The 19,415-nt window shown below is 38.7% G+C and overlaps 1 protein-coding gene across 9 annotated transcripts; it reads left to right on the top strand.

Moving 5' to 3' along the window:
* The first annotated feature begins 451 nt into the window (after nt 1–451).
* On the top strand, nt 452–19,134 carry FAM53C (family with sequence similarity 53 member C). 9 transcript variants are annotated; one of them, XM_070933769.1, is made up of 7 exons: nt 660–792; nt 2,563–2,712; nt 6,663–6,891; nt 10,973–11,139; nt 12,047–12,104; nt 15,144–15,871; nt 18,768–19,134. In XM_070933769.1, exons 4-7 carry the CDS (start codon nt 11,110–11,112, stop codon nt 19,038–19,040), a joined length of 1,089 nt encoding a protein of 362 aa, XP_070789870.1. In that variant the 5' UTR covers nt 660–792; nt 2,563–2,712; nt 6,663–6,891; nt 10,973–11,109; the 3' UTR covers nt 19,041–19,134. The 9 variants fall into 9 exon arrangements, with proteins under 9 accessions (XP_070789875.1, XP_070789870.1, XP_070789877.1 ...); XM_070933768.1 differs by lacking the exon at nt 660–792 and adding an exon at nt 799–939; XM_070933770.1 differs by lacking the exon at nt 660–792 and adding an exon at nt 799–939 and having other exon boundaries at nt 10,805–11,139.
* The last annotated feature ends 281 nt before the right edge of the window (nt 19,135–19,415 follow it).

The following is a 19,415-nucleotide window of genomic DNA, read 5'->3' as shown; positions in this document are numbered from 1 at the left end:
ATTACACTCCTACAATCTGTCATACTTTGTTCCAATCAGGGTAATAGCTGTTTGTTTATGCTTTTTATAAATAGACTTGGAGATACTTTTTTTTTCTTAATGGAAGGGTCAACATTCAAGAGTAATAGTCTCAGCTGGCTGTTGTGCAATTTCAGATAGGAATTAGATGTCTGGTAGAAAGCAAAATACTCTTGACATGCTTGTCAAGCTATATTTTAGATATATTTTTTACCATAAAATATGAATTCGGAAATGTTATGTATTTAATAAAGTTGCGCAATCTCAGAATTTCAACCATGCCTGTGGCTCGGCAGAAATCCAAAGAACGAATTGCACCCCAGTCATCCAAAGGTTGTCCATTCTAGTAAAAAAAAAAAAAAACCACCCCACCACATTGTACTACGTATCCCGTCATACTTTGCTACGTGGTACGGTCCATGGGGGGGGGGATGTACTTGTGGGGCCGAGACTGTGCTTCGTAAAAGATGGAAATCTTTGCGTAGCCGGAGGGAGGCGTGTGTTAGCTCCGGACGGATGCGTGAGTCTTGTTTCTGAAACTGCCTTCTCGATTGCCCCCGAGATATTTGACCCCCTGCCCCCCCCACTGTTGTGTGGTTGGTTCGGCCCAAGCAGGTCGATCCACTCCCGACGGAAAGGGGAGCGGAGGCTCCTGGCGGGGGGCTGGGAGCCCGGGCCGCCGGGTGGGGGCGGCAGCTGGAAGACGGAGAGGGCCGGCCGGCAGCGGGTGCCACTGCTTGGGAGTCCAGGAGGCAATCTCCCTTCAGTTAGATGGTTGGTTCCAGCGGTGTTTAGAATAGGGAGTGGGGGGCGCGTGAGACTATTGGGGCGCACTACTTCTCTGGCTGAGCCGCCGCGAGGTGTTGGAGCTGCCGCCCCCTCCAGCAGGCGCGAGGGGGCGGGGGAGGGATCGGCTGTTCGGTACGTGCCGAAGGGGCTGCAGAGCTTGAGTGGGTAATGTGGGGATGTTGGGGGGGGGGAACACACTGGGCGTGAGGTGGGAAAGCAGCAGCAGGCTAAGGTGGGATGGTCTTTGTGAAGAGATGGGGGTCTTGTGGACATGTTGTCATAAAAAAGGAAGTCGGGGTGGTTTTGTTTTTATGCGGGGGGGGGTTGATGGAGAGAGAGAGAAGCAAGGTGGGGATTTCGGGCAAGGAGGTGGCTGTTGTCTCTAAGTGGGTGAATCTGTATGGGAATTTGGGGTGGAATGGAGGGCCTCGGTGGAGAAGTGGGGAGGAGGTGATTGGCTCCTTCAGAAGAGGGTGGAACAGGGCCTGCTTTGTTAAGAGACTGCGTCCCCTGTGGATGCATTTCTAAAACTAGGTTGATGGGACCCATTCTTAAAAGCAGTCGAATCCCCACTGCTTGTGATACAGTCTTTTGGCGTGTGGAGTCTTACTAGTATGTATGTCTTTGCAGCAGGGAACCCTGAGGTTGCTTAAGGCCTACCTCTTGATTTGTGCTTACTAAGTAGGTAATTATGTAATTGAAGGAACTGAATGAAATCAAATTAGAGACCGGGATGAGAAAGCAACTGCAAAAGAAAATACTTTCTTTTAAAAAGGGTTGTTGGCATGCTCGGCTTTAATGTTAAAAGGCATCAAGTAAAATGGCTTCATTTATCTGGAGCCTTTTAAAGGCCCATGACCTGAAGCTATTAAAATAAGGAGGAGTACAGGAAGATGCAGTGTATAATTGCAGAACAGGAAATGAAGCAAAATAATAATTTTGGCTAACAGTCGTGAAGAATAATCAGGAGGTGTTTTCCAGATAATACGAGATTTAAATTCTACTTATTCTTCCACACTTCTTTTACATTATTTACTTGAGGTCTGTGGAAGATTATAGTACATGTTTTAGCTGATTCTCACAATAGTCCTAATAGTTAGGAAATAGTGGAAAGATACTGACTTATTCAAGGCCACCCAGTAGGCTCCCTGACTGAGCAGAGAGGTCTGAACTTCTTTCAGATGCAAATCTAGTATATTCTATTAACTGCTAAATGAATCAGGATTACAGTTCTTGATTAATTTTAAAATAGAGCTAATATAAATTGTCTAGATTGGCATCTAAGACACATTTAGCCCAGAAAAACTTGAGGAAATTTTATAAACACCTATGTATGATAAGTGTAATGTTGATTTTAATGGTTATTTCTGTTAAGTGAAATGGAAAACGTAGAAATGTAGAGGAACAAGTTCCATTAACTTAAATTAATTTGCTCCAAAGTAAGCCTGGTTTTGCATAACTTGCTAGGGTAAAATAAAGTGTGTGACTCGCTGCATTGTGCAAACCCAGCCAGTACTGTATATTTAATTTATTGGTTAGTGTGCACTATGTACCCAGACAGCTGGGTTAATTATGGGCTTGCATGTTGTGTGAACAAAGCCTCAATTTACAATTGCAGTTAATTTGTAATAGTAACTGAACTGTTGTAGGTATCTCTTTAAAATGTAGAATAAAAAGGTATTTTTAGATAGCCCTCTTAATTCTTAATGAATCTAACATTTTTGAATATGCATTTTATTGTTTCTACTTATTTAGCACCACTAGTATATTCTACCTCCCTGAATTTCAAAAGCAAATATAAACAAGTGGGTAGGTGTCCAACCTAAAAGACCTTAACATTTAAAGCAAGCAATGAAGAAGAGAATAAAACCGGGCGGTAAGAAGAGGAAGATGGAGAGACTGAATGTGAGCAAATCTACTTAAATTAGTACTAGATTTCTAATAAAAGCCCTTTCTCCTTTGTACAGTATTTTTTTGTTTTTAGAATTCTATCTTTCTCTATCATTGAGATATGTAATCATTATTTACTTTAAATGATAAGGCTACTAAATCTATGGAGCCCCTTCACCCATGATAGCAAAAAGTTTTTTTGTATCACTTTTATTATTAATATTTGAGCAGAAAGGATATTATGGAAGTTAAAGATACTAAAAAATAATTAAGAAATGAAACATTAAAAAAAGTATGGTTTCAGAAAAAAATCATTAGATCTTTCCTGTTTTTTCTAATTTCTTTAAGATAGATGTTAGGCTGCCAACTATTTTAATCTGAAATATAGTCACTTGTGATTAAATGATGAGTGAGTTATACTAATCCTTGAATAGTTATAATTAATTGAGTTTATAAAATTAACCCATAAACTTATTTTGTTTTGACTTCAAATGCAGTGTACACCTAGCCATAATGATTTGTGAATTATCATTTATAGCTTGGTACAAATAGCTGATTGTGGTTTAATCAACATATTATTCTTAAAGATGTTAGGACAGCATGATTTGTGAACTAGATTACTCTATATATTGACAAAAATATTATTCTTCCTCAAAAGTAAGCTTTATTGAAATCAGCAAGTATGCTGATATGTATTGGATTAGACTAGATTGGTTGCAATGAAAACCTGTTGCTATGTACTTAGACATAAGACACATTTAGCTACTGTTATTTATAGGTAAAATGTGCAGAGGATTTGAACTTTGCAATATTCAAAGTATTGTTTAAACATTAATCTGCTTTTACTAAGAATGAATGAAACAAATAGTTTTTCTCTGCTACAGTTTAAAAATTGTTTTGCTCACTTTAAAAAAATACATAACAAAGTTTGTCTATGTTGATAAACAAATAGTATTGTTAATTTTCATTAACTTGTACAAAACAAAATGGTAAATTAGCAAGGTATTCCGAAAGCAAATAAAGTATATTGAAAATTGAAGTAAATAATTTAGTAAAATATAACATGAGAGATTAGTTATACAAATGAAGAAAGGAATCTCAAATTGGGATAAAGATAGCAATATTACATAGTTGACTGTAATTTATAATCCAATTTATTGAATGCTGAGCAATGCTGATAAGAAACAGCACATGGACTATGGGATTGTTCATGTTTTTGCATACAGTAATTCGTTTGGTTTCCTTATCATGAAGCATTGTATGTTTTGCCATAATATATTTAAGAAGGTATTTATTTATTTATTGGATTATGTGGCTACCCATATAAAGTAACTCTGGATAGCTAACTATATAGGAAATATGGTGGGGGCAGGAGGTCTGAGACCTTAAGGGTGAGTGTTAAGAGCAAGGGCAAATTACCACTGTGATGGCAGAGGAAGGCATGCCTTGAGCAGGATGTTTTAGTAATAGCACTTAGACTTATATACTGCTTTACAGTCCTCTCTAAGAGGTTTACAGAGTCAGCATATTGCCCCCAACAATCTGGGTCCTCATTTTACCAACCTTGGAAGGATGGAAGGGTGAATCAACCTTGACACTGGTGAGGATCAAACTGCTGGCAGCCAACAGAAGTAGCCTGCAGTACTGCATTTTAACCACTGCGGCACCACAGCTCCTTTTAAGGAGGAGATGGGATTGGCTTTTAGGTGCCAATCCATTTTTCAACTCAATTACCTCTTCTATGGGTATGGGAGACCAGATTACTTAACAACCTGGTCTAAGGCCGCTGTTCGTGAATACCAGAAGCCTATATAATAAAGCCACATTCCACATTAAGGGGTAGATGAATGTTTAGATTTGGCATGATAATGATCCTAATTGGGCAAAGAAGGATATGTAGTTCTGTCTAAGAGTTGCCCTCACTTTGAATGCTTCTGTAACCATGGCTCCAAGGCTCAGGGGGTTGATGGTGGTGATGATTTTACAGGAGAACTTGGTTGTCACCAAATGTCCTGCCCCACAAATGATACTCTTTGAAGTTGAGTTGTGGGGATAAATTAGGTATACTGCTGGCATACTGTCTTCCTCTTAAAGTTAAAACACTGATATTAGATTCTTCCCCACTCGAGGTAGCTGGTGGACTCCAGTTTCCATGCTCTGGACTTGTGATCTGGATGGGATCAAGAATTCATAGCTTCTGTTGCAACCATAGACTTTTCTCAGACTTTTTTTGGCCTGACTCATGTGGAAGAAGCCTTTACCTCAGGATAAATGAAGTATGAGCTAGAACAGGGCTGTCAAACTCCCAGCCTGCAGGCTGGATGTGTCACACGCTGGCCACGCCCAAACCCATTTTAGCGAAGGGGAAAGTCCCGATATGTCACGTGATGCCGCTGTGACGACGTGAGTTTGACACCCCTGAATTAGAAGATAGAAGATATTGTGATCAGTCCTTTACCTTGGTCAGATTCCTGTGGTTGAGACTGTGAGAGTCTATCCCTGAAGGAGCAAATCTTGGGGTTCTCCTGGACGTGTGGTCCTGTTTGATCAGCAAGTAGAAATTATCTTTTGGTCACCCACAGTTGGTATTCCAGTTGCAGCCTTTTTTGGAGCACAAAAGTTGGTTACAGTAACTCCTGCCCTTAGCACCTCAAGGTTAGTTTATTGCTCTTGAAAACTACTTGGAAGCTGCTCACTTGCTAACAGATCAGAGCTGTTTTAGCATGGAATATTTATTTTGCAGGCTTGCTTTGATTGCCACTAGGTTTCTGAGTACAATTCAATATTTTGGTATTAAACTAAAGTCCCGTGGACTTTGGCCCCTATATCTTAAGGAATGTCTCCTCCAAACAGAATCTGCTTTTACAGTATATTTAAGATAAGAGAGGATGCTTTGGATCCTTTCTTCATTAGGAGTGAGGGGGTGGGAGCCTGGAGACAGGTCTTCTTATTGTCTGCCCCATTACAATTAGTTTGTCCTCAGAAGCCCTGACCACCCCCGCAATATCTATTTTGAGGAAGATGGTAAAGAGAATTTTATTTCAGTGAGCATTTGAGGAGTAGCTAATGATCATTTGACTGCCTTATTTCTGATAGTTGGTTTTTACTATTTTTATTTTTAATTTCCGTTCAATATTCACTACTTTTAATCAGAACTCTTAAAATATTTTGAATTTTATGGCGTGAGCAGTTGTTTTAATTATTTTTATTAACTGTACCTGGTTCATTGGGGTGAGATATAAATACTGAAATAAGAAAAGAGAATCTAGCTTCTTAGATTTGTACATTTTGTGTACAAATTTGTACATTGTGGTACAATGCCACAAAATGAGGCATTGGAACTTTGGAGGAGAGTCTGTTGAAACATTAAAAAAAAAAGAATGAAATTAAAAAGGTAAATGCTGATTTTAGACAGGCAGGCCATTCAAATTCCCAGATAGCAAGAAACTCATTGACGACTCTGCCAATCACTTCTATCTATAGCATTTGAATATTTAGTGGGACTATGTGGTATGTGTAAGTGAGGCTTAGCTTACGTGGGTTTTTAAACTGTTCTGGACACTATTTAAGACTTTTCTTTTGAATGATAAATTATGGTATTTTAAGTTTTCAGGAATCACAGTCAAAAGTTTTTGTGTTTCTGCAAAAAGGTTCTTAAGTAGCCTCATTCATCACTGAAGCTACAAGGTGTTGAGTCCTGCTTAAGAGGATAAGAGAATCATGGATGTTTCTGGTTGACTGGTAGTTTATGCTCTGGGACTTCTTTGGGACAGAATATCCCCCCACCCCCCATCACACACACACAGATACTGTTTTGCAATCTGATTTGCTTGTCAGACTTTGCTTTCTCCCTGCGTATTGCAGATAGGGATTATACAAGGAAGAAACCAATGTGCACATTCAGGTTTTAAGGAACAGATCAGACTTGAACAAGTAGGATTCATTAATATGTCTGTTTCCTGCAGGGGTCAGGAGAATGACATGGAATTTGGCTAGATTGTGAATGAGCAGATATGGTAACTGATGATGATTAAACACAGCTGGACTTGCTGAGGAAGGCAGAAGGCTGGCAAGTGCTGGAGTCTCAAGAAAATGCCAGGCCTTCCTAAGAAGCCATGATCACACTGATAACTGAGCAGCTACAAAAAGCAGAGCTTGGAGAAATTGAAATGCATATCATTCGGCATCAACCTGGTATGATTTCTTCTCTTTATAATATATATATATTATATTGCTAATATATTAACAATATTGTACTAACATCAATGTACTACAGATGCCAGGATCAGGAGATTTTGAACTCTTTATCTTGAACAGCTTCCTGTCCATGTTATGGGGTAAACTGTTTTTAAAACTGAGGAGAAGTTAACAAACAGCTTTAGGGTATAAGTTTGCAGCTCAAATGGATATTTTTATTTATCAATCTAGTGCAAACCTATTGTATGAGCTAAAAAAGTTTCTGTTGTTTTATGTTTATTAAATTATGTGCAGCACTATCTCACTGTTGAAGCGACTCTGGGCAGCTTATGTTAAATAACAGATAATCCTTCTTTAGTGACTGCCTCATTTAGTGTCTGTCTGCAGTTATAGTGGTAATGAAAAAATAATTTTATGACCAATTTTCCCATTTCTGACCTTCACAGGTCTGGAAAACAAAGAAAAGCTAAAGTAATATCATAAGCATAGTCATGGTTTCATTTAGCAATATTCAACACATATATATTACTGTATTTTCCTTTTGCCTATTTTACCCTGGACTTATATCCTGTATTTTATTTTTGTTTTATATTTTTGATATGGTCATAAGACCAATCAATATACCATCCACTTAGCAATCACTTTGTTTAACAACCAAATTGCCATCTCATCTGTGGTCGCTAAATGAGGATTGCCTGTAAGAACCAGTACCGATAGTATGCTAGATTCTGTAGAGACAGAATGGTGTTTATTATGTAATTTATATCTTCTCTGGAAGCGCTACTTTAGTTTTGTTTGTCAGATAATCTGTGCTTCATTTCTGCACCTTGAAAAAGCTAAAATAACTTCAGAAACTGCTAGTATCTTTGCAGTAGATTTGTGATATTTTTAAAGAGGCCATTATTTAGAGAGAGCAGGCATCAGTGTCTGTGAAATTTTTCATGCTTACTTTATTCAACACCTCATCTCAATAATCAGGAGATGCAGAACGTTTTTAAAAGCAAATATGTGAAAAGATGGGTGAGAACCTGTAACCTGTATGCCTAAGTGTTTTTTAAAAAAATACATATAAAGCTGAGATGGGCAACAGGTAGGTCAAAAAAATTGCAACCTGTTCAATGACAGGTTGCAATTAGCAACCTGTCATTGAACAACAGGGTATTTTCTTGCTGAAAGAATAAAACTGAGTAGACCTGAAGCAATTTTTGATCTCCTAGACCCGTGATGGCGAACCTATGGCACGCGTGCCACAGGTGGCATGTGGAGCCATATTAGTGGGCACGCCAGCTCAGCTCTGGGGCGCATGCGCGCGCTGGCCAGCTGATTTTCGGGCCTTCTGGGCCCACCAGAAGTAGGGAAACAGGCTGTTTCCTGCCTCTGGAGGGCCTGGGGGCGGGGTGGGGAAGGCCCGTTTTTCTTTCTTACCTGGCTCCAGATCCCCTCTGTGTATCTGGAAAGGGCAAAAACAGCCTTTCCCACTCCCTTGGAGGCCCTATGGAGGCTGAAAGGGCCCATTTCCCGATTCTCGGTGGGACAGGAAGTGACGTTTTTTCCTGTCCCCAGCCTCCAGAGCCTCCTAGAGAGGCTCCTAGAGATTCCTAGAGAGGTTCTGGAGACTGGGGACAGCAAAAAATGTCACTTCCTGTCCCACCGAGAGTTGGGAAATGGGCCCTTTCAGCCTCCGTAGGGCCTCCAAGGGAGTGGGAAAGGCTGTTTTCGCCCTTCCCAGATACACAGAGAGGATCTGGAACCAGGTAAGAAAGAAAAACGGGCCTAACAGGCCATCATGTGCCAGGAGCGAGGGGGGAGGGGGTTGCGCACGCATGCGCGTGGGCACGTGCGTGCACGACCCTCCCCCGCCCTGCCCCCTCTCCTGGCACGCGATGGCAAAAAGGTTAGCCATCACTGTCCTAGACACTTGCTTAGGCTAGTTTACTTTTGAGATTATGGAACAACTAGTTTTTAATATTAAAAAATTAATAGAAACATCATTAGGCTCTTCCCTGATCCACCCACCCCATATATTTGTATATTTATCAAACTACTAGTATGGATAATAAATTCTCTTCCTCTAGAAAAATGATATTTGTAGCCTGTTTATGAACAGAAAGACTATTTTATGTACAGATGTGATTAACGTATGGAATTTAATGCTGCATGATGATACCTACTGCATAAATTATAGGCTATAGGTAGCTGTAGTCACAACAGATGGAAGAATTTTGCTAATATATTCTACTTATAACATTTTTTTGCCTTCTGGCTGGCCACTGCTAAAATAAGTTCTGAACCACATGCTTCTCTGCTTTGATTTAGCATAACAATTATGGGGATAGCATTTATGGGGAAAGCAGACTGAATTTGATTAAAGAATAGTAAGGATAAGAAATATTCTGTGAACTGGTAACAAAGTTCTTGAAATTTTGGAGTTTGCAGAAGGAAAATTTCAGATAAGTATAAATTTGTTTCCTTGGATCACATAATAAGCCTGTGGTAAGTATTAAGAGTTTGTTGCAACAGCTTGTATTATCATATTCTCTTCTCACAAAATTCTGATGACATGATAGAATAAATTAGAAAAATTAGAAAAACTTGTGTTTATTTCAGGCCTTTCTCACCTCCTGGTTTTGTTTGCTGTTACCACTGTTGCCATCACCTTCTGATGGTGCTACTTGCCTGTTCCTATCTTACAATATTCTGCTACTTGAGGGAATAAATACCAAGTGTATTGCTTCCATAGGATGACCTATGTTCAGCAAATATTTTGCTATAATAACTGCACATGTACATTGACAAGAATTGGTGTCAGAACCATTCCATGCTAAATGTTAGAGGCTTCTAAATGCAGACTTTATGGCAGACGTATAGAAACTCAGTTTATATGAAATTTCTTGTTTTCTAAGAGTTATTATTCATAAAATTTATATGGCCACTGATCTTAAATAAACAACTCTGGATAGGTCACAGTGCTAAACAATAAAAACAGTATAAATACAAATGCAAAACAGCAGTGAAATATACCGGTAATATGCAGAATATGAAAGTCAAGGTATCTCACACCTTATCCTTAATATCAAATTCACTAACATCAAACTCCATTAACAACTTAGCTTTAATGCTTATATGAGAAAAACTAGTTTTATTACAGCTTTCCTTAAGGCCAGTGGGGTCAGTGCTATCCTGACTTAACAAGGGGAAGTTGTTCCACCGGGCAGACATGGCAACAGAAAAGAAATGTCCCTCATGTCTGCATAATGATCCTATTTCACTAAAGCAGGGCTGTCAAACTCGCGGCCCGCAGGCCAGATGCGTCACACACTGACCATACCCACGCCCGGTTTAGCAAAGTCACAATACGTCACGTGACACCACCATGAGAAGGTGAGTTTGACACCCCTTCACTAAAGGGATCCAGCAGATGCTTACCCTGCCAGATCTGGTGAGATGGGCACAAATGAATGGAAACAGGCAGGCTCATGTGTGATCTGGCCTTGTGCCATGCAGAGCTTTAAAGGTGATAGCCAATACTTTGAATTGCATCTGGAAGATCACTGGGAACACTAAAACAGCTCACACATCTGAAGTATTACATGGGCAAACTTTGGTACATGCAATACGACACATGCTGGTATGTTATAGATCAGCTGAAGCTTCTGAATGCTTTCCAAAGATAGCCCCACGTGCAGTGTGTCGTAACGAGACAGGATACTAAAGCATGAGTATCTGTGAGCAGAGTCTCCAGATCTAGCAACAGTGCAGCTGGAGGATAAGATGAACCAGGGTAAAGGCTGTCCTATTCTCCCACCAATTTGAAGCTTGCGTGCATGACTTCTATCTTAATTTCCAGTCATCCTATAATGTAAAGCATTTCTGGGTCTGTACTTTTTCCATGTTTTTTTTTTCTTAATAGGGGCAGAAACAGCTGTACAAAGAAATTCCCTCCACAGACTATCCTTGTAACCTAAGGAGAGTTGACCTGACTTGAAAAACCAAGGACAATATGCTCCTGTATCAAAATATAAATTAAAAGGGAGTGATTCAGTGGAATATGAAGCATGTGCTTCCTGATTCTTTTTAGGTCTGGAGTCCACGGTGAATGTGCCTGGAAATTAATACATTATAGCAGCACAAAGTCCCTGCAGGTGCAGCCAGGAACAGAATTTATCTTTTCCATCCAGAAGTTTGAACACTGAGGTGTAGACTTCCAAGAATGGGATGTGGCCTAATGAAGCTTTTGCAGGAAAGGTAGAGTCAAGTTTGTTGTTGTAATGTTCTTTGAGTAGATGAAGCTATGCAATAGAAAACTAGTGACCTGGAATAGAAAATACGCCCCTGTAACATGGCTACATGTTAGTCTGTCAGCATTTGAAAGCAAAACATTACAGGATGGGGAGGGATAAAGGTGCCATAAATGGGACTTTCCGTTAATTTTCTGTGGGACATGAAATTCAATCAGGCATATTCTGTCATTGTTAATGATTTTTGAAGATATTAGAATGTAGATTATCTGGTGAATCATAGTTCAGAAAACTATCTTATACCTGCTCATTTTCTCAGTAATAGAGCTTTCGTACAGATAAATAATTAACAATATATTGTCATTGATTCAGAGAGCTTTTGAAAAATTGAAAAAAATACAGCAAAGAAAAATGGAACCCAACTAAACAAGTAAATTATTTTCATGAATAAAATGTAAAAAAAATTTCCATGGGCATTTTCACATTTCCCATGGGGTGGAGTAGGGAAGTATCTTTAAAATTTTAATCTAATATGGGCAAAGCATAAATGGGAAATTTTAAAACTCTGTCAGACATCATAGTTAATAGTTGATGGTTGATGGCAAGATATGGAAGTCTAGTGATCAAGCTTGAGTAAATCAGTTTCTGATTGATTATTTTGTCCCAACTGTCTCAGTTTTCAGTTTAATTGAAATGTTAGAAAGATTCCCTTGAGGTAAAACTTAAATGTTGTCTACTTAGAGAGAATGCTATAGGAATTGGGAAGTGGGCATCATATTTGAATGCTGTTAGAATCTCATAAATGAAATTAGGTTGTTACGAGAAGCTTAATAGTGGGAATTGCAGAACTAAACGTGTTTATAAAGTGCTGGTCCTTGCTGTGATATGGTGACTCTTTGTGTTTCCCTTTGTAGCCTTTGCCCGATCACGCAAATGTGGCCAGCTGTGGCAGCCCCTTCCAGATAGCGCCTGGTAAGAACATCTGGCTGAACTTCTGCCCTTTGTGCCTACATCTCTTGTCCTCTTTTTCTTCTTATGTTTTCTACATAAAGCTTAACAAGTTAACAAGATAAACTTACTTTCTGGTCTTGTTGTGTAGGCTATATGAGATACTGTTACCCTTCTTAAATTAACATTTAGTCAAAATAGCAAACGTTCATTTTTAATCAGTGATCACTATGATAAAAGCTGGAAGAATGTTTAAATAGTAACAGGAACTACTATTTTCAGGCAATCTGTAGAGGAGGGAAAATTTTAAAATTTTAATATGTTTTAAACTGTAGGTTTCTTATTTCTGTATGTTTGTACTGGAAGTTCTCAATAGTTTCATCTTGCAGTATCCATATTAGCTGCTTCCTATGGACTTGAATAAATAGTTCCAATGATATTCTTACATAAGAATTTTAGGATGTATAATATACATAATAGTTAACTCTTTCTAAAAACTGGCCTTAGCAAAAAAGTAAAAACCTATTGTGATGAATAATTTTAAAGGACTTTAATAGTCAATAATATAACAACCTTAATACATAAATAGAGCAATTTTAACATGCAGTGTAAGAAACTCAAGGTGAATAAATTAAAGCATATATTCTAAATTTTAAAATTAATAGCTACCACTCTTATTACAAATAGAATATTGGAATAATATTAGTTATACAGTCATATTTTAAGCTATATATATTTCAGGATTCCTAAATGGCTCTTAAAATAAAGCAACCTTTGTTCCTGAAATTGACTCTTGAATAAAATAGTTTTTATTTTTAAAAGTAAGATTTTTATTTGCTGTATGATTTCTTTTTTTATTGTTTAGTCACTAACTCGTGCCCAATTCCTTTTAGGCACATTTTATACAAGAGAGAAATGCACTTTCCCAAAATGGATCATTCCTGTAATTGTTCTGATCATCTTGTGACTAAATTATATAATTATTATCATATATTGTACAGCAATTTGCCTTAAAACACCATTATATTGTAAACATTTGGAATCGGGATAGTTTCTATATAAATGTTTTAATGCATTGGCTGAAAGTATTGTTTAAGGTAATAAATTCCATAATTTTTACTTTTTTTCATTAGCAAGTTTCTAGATAGTTTGTAAAGCACAAAATTTGGCTTTAAACCTGATCACTTACTTGTTGTATAGATTATTACTGGCCTGTCAGAATTTGAATCTAATTCAGGGATCTTGTTTCTTCTACAAAATGTTACTTTTCAAATTAAGGAAATTTAAAAGAATACATCTTTAGAGTTCTATAATATCTATTACTTATGCTACTATATATTAACTATGATGTTAAAGCTAAAATCGGTTATTTAATATGGCTATCATTCTGTTGGTCTTACAGATAATGACTCCCTTCTGTCTTGTCTAAAATAATTTTATGTTTCGCAATCTGTCTAGAGTTCACTGTCTGGTGTCTGTTCCTTACACTATAGATTAGTTCCCCTAATTGCATGTCCCAACCTAACACAAATATTTTTACTTGTGGGTGGATATTTTTGGCTCAAATAATCTGTATTGATTTTTATTTTGAGAAAGCCAATGTCATATATATAAAAACAGATAACTCTTAGAATTTTTTCTCTGTGTTTATTTCATAGCTGCATGTATTTTTAACTTGGTACTTCACCCATTTGATGATTTTCACGAGTAATTCTGGCTGTTTTTGCAGTTACACAGGGTGTTGGGCAAAGGAATCTTAATAGAATTAAAACAGTATTTTTTTTGCCTTTCTTTTCTAAAGATATGACTAGGAAGGAAGTAGCTGTAATATAATCCAGTAGTTGCATTAGATGTATTTCTTCATATAGATGGAAGAGAACAATAGAAAACAGCCCTATATCCTCAGGGATGCTGAACATTTGAAAACAGGAAGTTTTTAAATAAACTAAAAGTGTGTTCTCCATTGTTCAATCAGTTCTCATTTTTTTTAGTTTCTCCTGTAGAAAGAAATAAAAGTGATAAGTGTATATTTTTCCCTTTATAACTACATCCAACTATAAATGGAATGCAACAATGTTTGTTTATTCATGTCAGAAACATCACAATTAAAATAAGGCATACTATATGACATAAAATTTAAAATATATGACATAAAATGTAAAAGACAAGATTAAACAAGTTAAACAGATCCTGCCTAGAAAGTAGCAATATTAATTGCATTCTGTTGTGCTGTCATGAAGTCCTCAAGTGTACATTGATTAGGACACAAAGGACAGGTTAACATATGTGTTGTTGTCTGCATGTCACCACAATTGCAAAGGGCAAAAGCTATAGTGCCATTTGTTCAGAGTATCTCTGGATCTTGTTACACCCATGCACAGTCTATTCAGTGTTTTCCATACTTGCCAGACCCAAGTTCCAGCTCTCCCGATGGTTCCATCCTGTGTTGGTTCTTTGTAGCTTTTCATAGGTCCTCTCTGCTTTTAAATTCTTTGAAGTCTTCCATTGACCTAAGGAAACTTTTTCTAGATTTTAATCTCCGATGAGCTGATTGTAGGCCATAGAGAAGGTGGTGTCTAGATACAGATGATGTAAACCTCCTTCTGTATGCTGCTGCTTCTCTATGAACGTGATTTTCTCCAAGAAGCATTATTCTTTCTTTGATTCATAAATATCTCCTTTGCAGTATAGTAAGAAATAATCACATCTTTAATTCAGAAACCTCTTATTTATCTACTATTATCATAATTAAGGGACTAGAAAGAACACATTGTGAATATTTGGCTGGAGAATTAAACATTTTAATGGAGTTAGAGAAGAGTTATTAAATTTAGATCATTTATGAGTTAATATTCTAACTAGGCATATCTTTATTCGACAGTTGTTAATATACTGTATATATTTAAAATGCTTAAAGAAGTAGGCTGGAAGGTGTTCCAATTTCATGTGAGGAATCCAGTATCTTTTTGTTAAATCGCATGTCATACAATATTTAACTAAGTTGATCTGGATGACAGCTGCGGCTCTCAACTTAAATTTCCTGTCCTGTGTTATTCTTTACAGAGGGGACTTCATGGAGGGACCTAGCTCCCTGTCCAAAGATCCATCTCCAAGACAACACAGTTCCTTACCAACAGTCCACCCTAAGCCTTCCCTTGCCAACTTGCAGCCCAGAAAACAGCCCTCTGAACAATCTTGCATCCCAAGCACTGGCCACCAACTCTTTAGTTTCAGAAAAAGTTTCTGTGCCCCCTACCAAAAGACACTGTCGTTCACTCTCAGTGCCCGAAGACCTTTCCCGCTGGCAAGCTGTCTGGAGGCCCCTGGGCTCCAAAGTGTGGACACATATCAAACGTCGGGAGACCAGTGGAGTGGACACTTTAGCAGTACAATCCCAGAACCTGGTTCAGGAAGCCAACAGACTTTGCTTCAATCCAGTCCCCAGTGCCTCTTATCAGTGTGTTCAAGATGGTGCTGTTGGTGGCAGGAGCCCACCATTTTTCAGTCTGGCTCTGTCTCGAGAATCGCCAGCAAGTGTACCATGGGAGACAGGAGAGACTTTGCAGCCCTACCCCCTGCAACGCCGTTTCTCTCTGTCACCGGTCAGATTCTTGCCATCCCCCCAGAGCTCTACCACTTCCACACCAGAGCTCCTTCGGCACCAGCACAGCCTCCCTCGCAGCCGCTCACAGCCTTGTGACTTGGACACCAGGAAATGTGGTCTCAAGCGGCGCCATGAAGAGGATGTGAGGTGGCATAGGCCCTCACTTGATTTCTACAAGATGAATCAGGTAAGAAAGGAAGCATCATTTACCTGGCTTTGGAGCCACGTTGATTGAAACTTCCCTGTAAAATCAATGAAAAGGTGAAGTGAAAGGGAAGTAAAAAACTGAAAATAAAATTGGATTTTTCCATGTAGCAGAACATATTATATTCAACAATTATATGGTGCTAAGCAATAAATGAGTACAATACACTGTGGAAAACATTGGGGATTATCTACAGGTAGTCCTCGATTTATAACTGTAATTGAGCCTGCAAATATGTTTGCAAGTTGTGCTAGTCATTAAGTGGGTCATCACATGACCTACCCAATTCTCCAATATTTTTTGCAGTGGTGGTTAAGTGAATCGCCATGATGTTAAGTGAATCCACAGTAGTTAAGCAAACTCATTTGTCTGCAATGGGTGTTCTTTGCTGAAACAGAGAAGTTAAATGTTGGCTTCCAGCAAAAAACCACTAAATTGCAGTTACATGACCATGGGATGCTACAAATGGCCGTACATGTGGCCCAGTTGCCAAGCCCAAAATGTGACCATGGAAAGGAGCCGGGCTGTCTTCAAATCTAAATCATAAATAACTTTTGGGAGACCATTGTAACTTCGAAGAGTCACTAAGTAAACCAATTGCAAGTTGAGGACTACCTCATATGGTATATATGACACCAACAAAATTCATCAGTGACATGACTGGTCCTTGCAGTTATGACTGCTGCAGCATCCCTCTAGTCATGTGATCATGAGTTGGCCATTTGTCAGCCATCACACATTTACAACTGTTGCAACATCCTGCAGTCACTTGCCATTTGCGACCTTCCCAACCAATCAATCGGGAAGCCGACAGGAAAGGTCACAAGTTGCAGTCATGTGATGTCAGGTCAAAAAAGGTAAAACCGTGTTCCATCACGTGATGCTTCACTTAATGATTGCACCATTTAACTAGTTTTTTGGTCCCTATTGTTGTAAATTGAGGACTTTGCGCCATGTATATTTATTAGAAATGGCAGATTTCTAATCCTTCCAAAGAGGAGACTTGCATTGGCAGTTATATTGAAATAATTTTGAATGGTCCTCGGTGCTCTCTTGAGCTTGGTTGTTTTCATGCAGACAACCTAGGTAATATCAGTGAAATAATTTTGTCTTGATGCATGCTGGGATTTATAATAACCTGTATTAGCAGGATATTAATTTGTTAGAAGAGCCAATGGTTATTTGAAACTATTCATGAGCAGGGAGAATTAGAACCAAAGTAGCTGGACAGCTCACAGTGTTCTTCATACTTAGAACAAAGCAATCCACTCTAGATCCTGGGTTTTTTTTTTAATTCACAAGCAAAAAATTACCTAATGATCTTTAATGGAAAAATGCTGAATTTTTTTCCCGATTAGTCCACAGGTGGGTCCTCTTTTAAACAATGGTAATTGAACTGGAATTTGTCCACTTTACAGCCACTGGATGTAGTTGTAAAGTGGAATGTTGCAGGACCGTGTTGCTTAGCAACGGCGATCCTGGTAGTCCCTATTGCTGTTAAGTCAGGACTTCCTCACTACTTTCTGCCAGCTTCCTACAAGCAAAGTAAGTGGGGAAGTTGACAAAAAGTCGCAAATCCCAGGTGGCTTGCAAACAGCGCAAGGGTGGCTGAGTGAGTGCTCTGGATAGAACATAGGTGGCTGCTGCAGCTCAATGTAGGCGTGGCTGGACATGGGGTATGATTGGTGCTCTGGAGCAGGGGTCGCCAACCTTTCGGACCTCAGGGACCACTAAATTCATAATTTTAAATCCCTTGGACCACTAATATGAATTTTTTTAAAAAAGATAAATAGTACTTAGTGCAATATAAAAATGCAAATAATTTTTTTATGGACCACCAAAATTTTCTCATGGACCACCAGTGGTCCATGGACCACCAGTTGGTGACCACTGCTCTGGAGGGCAGAATACACAGGTGGTTGCTGCAGCTCAGTGCAAGTGTGGCTAGGCGTGAGTAGGTGTTGCAGAATTGGGAGAAAGTAGCAGAAGTCATTCCTGCCAGCTTCCCCATTGAGTTTGGTTGTGCCGACAGGGAAGGTCACAAGTGGTGATCACGTGACTGAATGGGTACTGGGACAAATGGAACTTCAGGGACTGATTGTAAGTACCACTCATTCATTGCCATCATAACTTCGAACAAGTCGTTGTTAACCAATGATTATCTGTTATGCAATCTATAGCTAGAGGTTGGAGAGACCATAGATAAAATTACTATAAAACAATAAAGATAGCCTAGGAGTAGTAGATATGTCAATAGAACAATTATGTGTATCTAGAATGTTTCAGAAAGTATAAGGAACACTATTTGCCATAGACTTGGCAGATTTGGTTTGTTAATAAAAGCAGTTTTTGAACATTTATGTCTATCCCAGCAAGCTGAACCCTTAAAAATGTCTCTGGTATTTAGTTACACAAACCTTGACCTCCGATCGTTCAGCTTGGAGGCTAAAGACACAGCATGGCCTTCTCCAATTCGAAGAGACACTTGTTCGGCAGGCTGAGGCAAAGAGGCAGTCCCGGAACCAGCGAATTTTGGGGGCTGGGCAGGGGACAGAAGGTATCTGCCCTCGGTGTGGAAGGGATTGCCACTCTCGAATTGGTGTTTTTAGTCACACTAAATGATGTTTTAGGACCTCTTTCCAGAGCATGATACCAGTGTCTTTTGAGACTGAAGGATGCCAATGTAAAATTTAGTCACAATAGCAGCTTCTTATATAATAATGCAATTTTGATAATGATATTTAATTTCTGTAACTGAGCAATCACTATAGTAAATCATACTAATGTTCTAATTCACCTGACAATGTGTATGCCCACAAGTTGACATTAGAACACAAGATAAATGTGTTGAAATATACATTTCTTTATTTTTTGACAGAAACCATTTGCAGGGGAAGTCTGTCAGTTAGACAAATCTGAGGAAGGTGGCTATCCATCATGGCTCTTGACTTGCAGCCCACAATCACCCTCAGCTCCTTGCAGTCCCATTAATAATTGTATCCAGGTGCTCAGTGAAAGTGAAGAGGAGGATGAAGAAGAAGAAGCAGCAGTACAAGCAGCAAGACAAATAAATTGGAATTTAGCAAGCAAAAGGACACTCTTCCAACCAGATTTTAGTGATCTGGATCTAACTTTGATTGAAGAGAACTAGCATTTTGGATGTCTCCTTGAAAAACTGACTTTGGAGTCAGCCGCAAAGGGAGGCTGCACTCCTGGATGAGGGTGGGGGAGTGGGGTGGGGGTAGAAGGGAAAGTGGCGGTAGGATAACGGGGTTTTGTCTGCTTGTTTCTTTTGTATTAAAAGAGAAAATAAAAAGAAATTACTAAAGGGAGTTGTATGTCTCTAAGATGGGATGATCAAGCCTGTCAAATATAAGGAGACGGGAAGAAAACCTTGTCAGCAATTTGACAAATTTGCTTTTCTTGGCAAGCTTTTTGGTCTGTCCCAGATCACAACACTCAGAGACCTTTATTTAAAAGAAAGAAAATATGATATATACTTAATAAAGTCCTACATATAAGCATA

The sequence above is a fragment of the Pituophis catenifer genome, unplaced genomic scaffold, assembly GCF_029215685.1.
Source record: "Pituophis catenifer annectens isolate HBS135680 unplaced genomic scaffold, rPitCat1.0.hap2 SCAF_2, whole genome shotgun sequence".
Lineage (NCBI taxonomy): Eukaryota > Metazoa > Chordata > Lepidosauria > Squamata > Colubridae > Pituophis > Pituophis catenifer.
The sequence above is the reverse complement of the archived record's forward strand: the minus strand, read 5'-3'. Positions and strand labels throughout refer to the sequence as shown.

What these genes read in the sequence shown, in the direction of transcription:
- FAM53C (XM_070933774.1), top strand. Translation starts at nt 11,110, where the DNA reads ATGTGGCCTAATGAAGCTTTTGCAGGAAAG. An exon ending in ATGAAGCTTTTGCAGGAAAG is followed by an intron (nt 11,140 to 12,046) that starts GTAGAGTCAAGT and finishes TTCCCTTTGTAG; the next exon opens with CCTTTGCCCGATCACGCAAA. An exon ending in CCCCTTCCAGATAGCGCCTG is followed by an intron (nt 12,105 to 15,143) that starts GTAAGAACATCT and finishes TATTCTTTACAG; the next exon opens with AGGGGACTTCATGGAGGGAC.